Here is a 7536-nt window from a genome sequence, read left to right on the forward strand (position 1 = left end):
GCCGATTGGGCGGACTCCGGTGACCGGCAGTGTCACCGTCCTCATCACATCTCATTCCTGCCTTGCCGTCAAGTGGGGCCTCTCCGGTGGAGGGGCATCACATACGGCGGCCCCCAAGATAACCCTGCGAATCACATCCAAATTCTCCTACTACTTTACCGTGTCATCTGTTCTGACGGTGACTTCAGTGCCTGTCACGTTCATATCTCCACGGCTAGTAGCTCAATGTCGCATTCCCCGTGCACTCGCACAATGGATGCATGGCTAAGATCTAAAGTTAATCTTTTTTGAAGAAGTCCTCTAAACTATTAACTGCACTTGGCAACAACAGTGCAAATATTTTCAAATGTAACAAAAAGTACAAATAGGTACATAAATTACCTATCGACGACTACATGCACTTAGCAAGCCGAATGTATGTCGTTGTCATCATCCTTTCCTCATCATAGCCAAAAAAAAAACTTTGTTGCAGACAGATGAAAAAGCACCATGCTAAGGCTCCAAAGCACCAGCACATCGGAATAGCAACCGTCGTCGACAATGAGAAGGGTAAATCGAAAGAGCCATACATGAGCAAAAACAAGGGCGATCGGATCCAGATGGGTTCGTCGGAGACGAACGCCGACGAATCTAAGCAGATACACTGAGACCAATGCCAATGGGATCCAAGAAGATCCATCGAAGACTCGGTAGCACACACCGTTGGCCAAAGCAGGGATAGATAGGGAGGTCATTATTGCAGCCGCCTCGCCACCCCAACCACACACTAAAAATACGTAAAATGTATACGGTTCCTCCCAACGGGCGGGGAGCAATGCCCACCGCACCTCCAAGTCAATTATGGCCACCGGAGGTGGGCCGGATCGACCGTGGTGCCGGCGAGGGCTTGTTACTTGTTGACGTGACATTTTCAAAAATAAAAGTAAATATGGGTCATCTGTTTATCAGTTGCAAGCTTTAATAGATTTTTTGGTCCGCACTATTCACATCTGACGGCTCCTGATTATCTCCTGCCGTTTTTCATGTTCATCTTATTTATAGTGAAACAAGTTGAGAAGAGGTTGTTAATAATAGATTGCCCGGGGAATAGGTAAAATAAATTTCCATCCAAGATTTAATAACTGATTCATTCTCATCCTCGGTAAAGTCCATCTATAGAAATGAAGAGAAGTAAATAAGCTTTAGTTAATGTAAATAAATATACCCATTGTCATTTTCAAAATTCCAACTGTTTTATATATTTGAAAAAAAAAGTATAGAGGATAGAACCCTCCCACGACCGCTGGCCTACCCCCTCCCCCCACCCATGGGCCACGGCCGAGGGCGCTGCTGCACACGCCTCGCCGTTCCGGCCTCTCCGTAGTGTTGCCGCCTCCCCAATAGTCCCCCTAAACCCTGATACGATCTGTGTCGACGGCGACCTCCCTTGCACCCAAACCCCATCAACCTCTCACTCCCCTTCACCGATAACGATGATGTCCTGTTGTCCCCGCCTGGAGTCGCTCCTGGCTCGGCCTAGCCGGCATCCCCATGCATCGCTCACACTCGCTGCGGCGTCCTTGTCTCTTCCCCCGGTGCTTCGCCGAAAATTGGCCGATGAGGATTGAAATTTCACTCAAGTGATGAAGAGCAAATGTGAAGTTGGAATTGACTCGTGAGAGAATACACAGTAATATAATGTTAAACGCATGGTGGTCTTTTATTGGCAAAAATGAAAAAAAGCTCTCATGATGGCCAGCCAGCAAAGCAAACCATCAAAACATGTTATGGCCGGAACCCGACATAGTAGAAAGAGAAGTAGTATCATCACACGGCGTTCAGGACTTGCATGTCGCCGCGGTGCACTCCTTCTCCGGCGCTGCCGCCGCGGTCGGGGGAGAGGCGGCGGCGGCACGTCGGGCACGAGCAGCGGGCCGCGAGCCACCTGTCGACGCAGGGAACGTGGAACCGGTGGCCGCACACGGGGAGCACGCGGATGGTCTCGCCGTCGGTGAAGTCCGACAGGCAGATGGCGCACCCGGCGGCGGACGCGTGCTGCTGCTGCTTCTGCGCCGGCGAGGCGTAGGTGGCGACGGGCAGCGCGACGAGGGCCTCGCGCTTGAGCCCGGCGTTGGCGCGGCGGTGCGCCACCCATCCCACGGGGTCGGCCACGGCGCGGCGGGTGCAGCGCGCCACGCACTGCTGGAGCACGGAGTTGAGCCCCAGGGCGCACACCAGCGCGCACAGCATCGCCGCCAGGATCACCACTACGTCGTAGTCCAGCGCCGCCGTCGGCGGGGGCGGCTCCGGGGATGGCGTGGCCGAGGCGTCGATGCAGTTGGACATGCTGAGTTCCTGATAGATATATCCTCCAGCTATCTAGGATTGACGAGGATCGAAGCTGGACAAGACGGTGTGTATATCTGGCCAGCGGTCGAGCAGAAAAGGAGAAGAGAGCAAGAGGAGTGAGTGGAGTAGACGAGATGGCACAAGTGAAGATGGTAGGACAGTACTCCACTATATATCAGTGCAAGTGCGAGTGTACTCCGAGTACACGTGTCAAGCATGGTTCACAAGAAAAGAAATAGGAGTACCAACATTCATCACAAAACTAAATTAAATCAATGATGCCATTAGATCCATGGTGTAATATACTTGTATAATGTATTTTTCTTAAGGAAAAATCTAATCTACACACGACGCATTGGGGCTTTCCGGTACGGCTGCTGAGCAACAAAAGAAACCGAATATTTTTTTCATGATGCATGCAATGATGTTACCAATTCATTCTAAATTATCAAAATTCAAAAAGTTTTATCTTTCAAACCATTAGTTCGATCGATGATCTGTTTTCACCGTTGACTTTGTTTTGACGAAATCTTTCAAACTAGATCCCATGTCGATATGTTTTGACAACTTTTTTGTTTTTCGTACTTACCACATTTGTTGTACGTACTTGTCATATTAGTAACTACTTACTTGTTTGATAAAAGATAACTTAACCGTCGTATTTTTTGAAAATTACGTATAAATATGACATCTCGACATAATCAAACGAGCAAGCACAAACAACATTTTTTAAAACGATAACGTGTAAAAATATGACAATTCAGCATATTTAAAACCGACGACCGTAAGATTTTTTTTTAATAATTGTTAGTAAATATGACAAGTCGGCATAGTTAAACTAGCCAGCACACAAAATATTTTTTTAGCAAAGTTATATGTAAATATGACAAGCTGACATATTTAAATTGACAACCAAACCTATGGCATGCGTTTATATCATGTACAATAAAAATTGCTATTATACAACAATCATTTGTCAAACATGGTCGTCGGATTTAAACAAGCGTAGTTGCTAAAAATCTATACACACAGTTGCCAAGTTGACAACTAAGTTAATTAAATATGGCTACTAAGTGTCTCATAATCTAACAACTGAATAATAGTAATCTGTCAACTATCGATGAAAAAAAAATTGTCGAAACATGTCGACATGGGATTTAGTTTTAAAAATCTTGTTGCGAGAAAGCTAACGTTGAAACAGATCGTCAATTGAATTTATAATTCAAGAGATAAAACTTTTTGAAAATTCAACACTAAAAGAATCAATGCTAATGTTACGGTGATGGATTAGCTTGCATGCATGGCGGTAAACCGACGCATGGGAAAGCCCTCATGCGGCGCCGCTATGTAGTGCCTCCATTTTGGTATCGTAGATGTTCAGATATGTTTTAATATAATCTGGTCAACATTTTCTATCAGTTTGATTTTTTAAGATAGACATAATATGTGAAGTATAAAAAGAAACGAATTTGCTTCTCGAGAAGCTAACATAGTACTCCCTTCGTCCGGATTTATTAGGTCCTTTAGCAAGTCAGCCATGGTATATTTTTCTAAGACCCCGTTAGATATACGTGTTTGTTTTTCTCGATCTTTTCCGCACAAGTCGCGTAGGATTGGGCTGCGGCTTAGATTGAATCGCTGCATGCAGCAACTAGCATGCAACCAGCTATAGGCAATAACTATCCAACGATGTACTTCCTCCATTTTAAAATAAGTGTCGCACATTTAACATTTAGTTAGTATAAACTAGCAAAAGGGTCCGTGCGTTGTAACAGAAGAAAAAAACCCACTATCCTCAATGGCGACGACCACATTATGTTCATATCTCATCGCATGATTTTGAAAATTTGTCCACAAATGAAAGAAAATATTTCTTATTTTAATTTTATTCACAATTCACAAGTTGAAACAACGTTCATATTTTTTTTAAATATCATGGTTGTCAAAAAACTTGGTAACTCAAAGAATTATTTTGAATTTCAAGAAACATTTTTTAAAATATACTATAATATTCCGATCCATCCTTACGATTAATTCTTTAAAATTCACTCAGGTATATAATTTGAAAGACACAGAAGCATTACTGTTGAACTGCATAATTCAATCATTCGTGAACATTTTTACAAACTTGGGAACATTTTAAAAATTGAGAACATTTTTTACTATTTATAAACATTTTTTAAAATTCCAAACAATATTTTATATTACAAACTATTTTCAAGTATTTTCTTGTGAATTGGCGAATAATTCATTTTTCAAATTATCAAACATTTTTTAAATTGCATTAAAGAAATTGCTCAAAATGATGGATTTTTCTTGATTCACGAATGTTTTCTCCAAAATTATGATTTTTTTAATATGCAAACATTTTTACAAAAATCCCAAGCAATTTTTCAATTCACAAACATTTTATTTTTATCAAACTTTTGTGTAAATATAATTTTCTGAATTTCGAAAGTTGTTTTCGATTTATTTGAATTAGAAAAAACAAAAAGGAACAGATAAATAATAATTTAAAAACTAAAAAAAGAGGTCCCGCCCATGGGCTGGCCTAAATGGGCGTGCTTTTTATTTTCCAGCGAGCAGAGCGTAGTATAGCTGGTCCGTATGCTTGGGCCGGCCAATGCGAGGATTTTTTTCTGATTTTTTTATGTTATGGTTTTTCACCGGTCTTTCGTGACATTTGGACGAAAAAAATCAATTTGTTTTCAGAAAAAGACGCGCTTTCTTTTTTTTACGTGAAAATCTTTTTTTTTTTGCAAGAGACACGGTTTTGCCATCGTGAGAGGACGGCCGTGCCTCTTGGAAAGGAAAGAAACGTTTTTTCAATTTTTTGCGAGAGGCATGGTTTTGCTTTCACGAAAGGCACGATTTTGCTTCGCGAGAGGCACTCCCGTGCCTTTCCGAAAGGAAAGAAATATGTTTTCTGTTTTTTACGAGAGACACGGTTTTGATTCCGTGAAAGGCACGGTTTTTCCTTCGCGATAGGCACGGGCGTGCCCGTGCCTCTCCCGAAAAGAAAAAAACGTGTTTTCTGATTTATTTATTTTTTGCGAGAGGCACGGTTTTGCTTCCCTTGAAAGGCACGGTTGTGCCTTTGTGAGAGGCACGCCCGTGCCTCTTCCGAAAAGGGGAGCCCGTGCCTCTCCCGAAAAGAAAAAAAACGTGTTTTCTGATTTATTTATTTTTTGCGAGAGGCACGGTTTTGCTTCCCTTGAAAGGCACGGTTGTGCCTTTGTGAGAGGCACGCCCGTGCCTCTTCCGAAAAGGGGAAAATCGCATTTTCTGCATCCCTTTTTTTCGCGAGAGGCATGGTTTTGCCTTTGCGAGAGGCACGACCCGTGCCTCTCGGAAAGGGAAGAAAACGCTTTCTTGTTTTTTTTTCTATTGCGTGAGGCACGGTTTTTTCGTCCGGTTTTTTCCTTTCGGTTTTTCATTAAAAAAAAGTTCATCAAAACTTATCAACATGGGATCTAGTTTTGAATATCTCGATGCGAGAAAGCCAATGGTGAAAACGGTTTGAGATTTGAACGCACGGTTTAGGAGATAAAACGTTTTGAAAATACGGATCTACGAAAAAAGGGAAACTTCCAGGTTGCGACAAGTGGCACGCATGCACAACGCCATTTGTCACAACCTGTGAAGGTGTGAGTAATCGTCAGAAGGTGTATTCGCTAACTAGTGATTTCGGGCATTGGTGGGTAATATTAGACAATTTTGGAGGCAATAATAATGACGTATCACAAAAGCAATAAGTGTTTTATTAGTAGGGATAGATTTTGTACTAGAGCAACGACACTTATTTTAAGACACTTATTTTAAGACGGAGGGAGTATGTGGCATGGTTGGTTGCATGCAGGGCAATCGGCTGCTGCGATGCTTTGGATTAACCGCGAATTAATCTAACTGATTGTTGCTACGTTCAGAATTCAAGGGTGGCTATCAATAGTATTCTTTGTTGGTCTTTGTGTTTTGGTTGGTGGGCCTAGTAAACCCGAACGAAGGGAGTTGCAAGTGAGGCTTATTTTAGGATAGAGATAAATACACTGTGAGTGCCTTAACTTGTCCGACGCGGTCACTTTGGTTTCTAAAGTTGTAAAATACGTAAAATCGGTGCCGTAACTTGTCCCTTCGTTCAAATACAATGCCTCCTCGCGTATTCAGCCGTATGTAGCGCACAAGTGGCATGTCAGATTGTCGTGGCCCACATGTCAGTGGTGGTGGCGCGTCGTGGTGATGTAATGCTGATTCTTTTACGGGAAACCCCCTGCAGTTTAGTTTAAAGTCGCAAAAAAGCCCTTGTTCTCCATGTATATGGTCAGTTCCCTCAATTCCCAAATCAAAAAAGAAATCCCTAATTCTATACACGCGACCACGGCGGCGGCGCCATCTTCTTCGATTCGTCCTTGGCCGACGTGGATCTAGACGAGGAGGACAGAAGGCCGGCGTCATTTCTCCCCCCCCCCCTCCTCCTTGCCGGTAGAGATGGTTGGATGCAACCACAACAAGCCTGAGCTCTTTCATGTCACCAAAAATCATGCCAACTTTAAAATCCGGTGCTTTCAGGTCAGTAGATGGATTGAATGTGCTAAATTTGTGCCTAAGCTTGTCTCCTTCTTTCGACAGGTTCAAATGGTTGTCATCTAAGGCATCTTCAGGAAGTTCACCTTCAAAGTCCTGCACAATCTCCTTCTCTCTATAATCATCAACATCTTTGTCTACATTGTTATCAAACAGATCATCATCACCTTCTGCTACTTCATAATCACTCTCATAAAAGTCCTCATCTGTTTCAATTTCTTCATTGGCATCATCTCCATGTTCTTCACTACTGTCATAATCACCCCCCAAAAAACCCTAGCCCTATTACGCCTGAAAAGGGAGGAACAACAGAGAAATGAAGGTACTAACAGTAGGAAGGAGGTCCCTCGCCTGGACGTCGACGACGCGGGCCATCCATCGCCGCGGACGCCGCCGGTCGCCGTGCCGTGCCTGTTGGAATTATGCCCTAGAGGCAATAATAAATGTATAGTTATTATTATAATTCCTGTATCAAGATAATAGTTTATTGTCCATGCTATAATTGTATTGAATGAAGACTCATTTACATGTGTGGATACATAGACAAAACACCGTCCCTAGCATGCCTCTAGTTGGCTAGCCAGTTGATCGATGATAGTCAGTGTCTTCTGATTATGAACAAGGTGT

General features: G+C 43.0%; 1 protein-coding gene across 1 annotated transcript; it reads right to left on the minus strand.

Annotated features, from left to right (window-relative positions):
* Window positions 1-1675: 1675 nt before the first annotated feature.
* Window positions 1676-2464, minus strand: LOC123408574 (RING-H2 finger protein ATL73-like). The gene has a single exon (XM_045101650.1). The coding sequence runs from the start codon at window positions 2323-2325 to the stop codon at window positions 1807-1809; it is 519 nt and encodes a 172-aa protein (XP_044957585.1). The 5' UTR covers window positions 2326-2464; the 3' UTR covers window positions 1676-1806.
* Between the last annotated feature and the right edge of the window lie 5072 nt (window positions 2465-7536).

This window comes from Hordeum vulgare, chromosome 7H (genome assembly GCF_904849725.1).
Source record: "Hordeum vulgare subsp. vulgare chromosome 7H, MorexV3_pseudomolecules_assembly, whole genome shotgun sequence".
In the NCBI taxonomy this organism is placed as follows: domain Eukaryota; kingdom Viridiplantae; phylum Streptophyta; class Magnoliopsida; order Poales; family Poaceae; genus Hordeum; species Hordeum vulgare.

Bases quoted from the DNA above. Each gene is read 5' to 3' on its own strand.
- LOC123408574 (XM_045101650.1), bottom strand. From the start codon at position 2,325: ATGTCCAACTGCATCGACGCCTCGGCCACGCCATCCCCGGAGCCGCCC.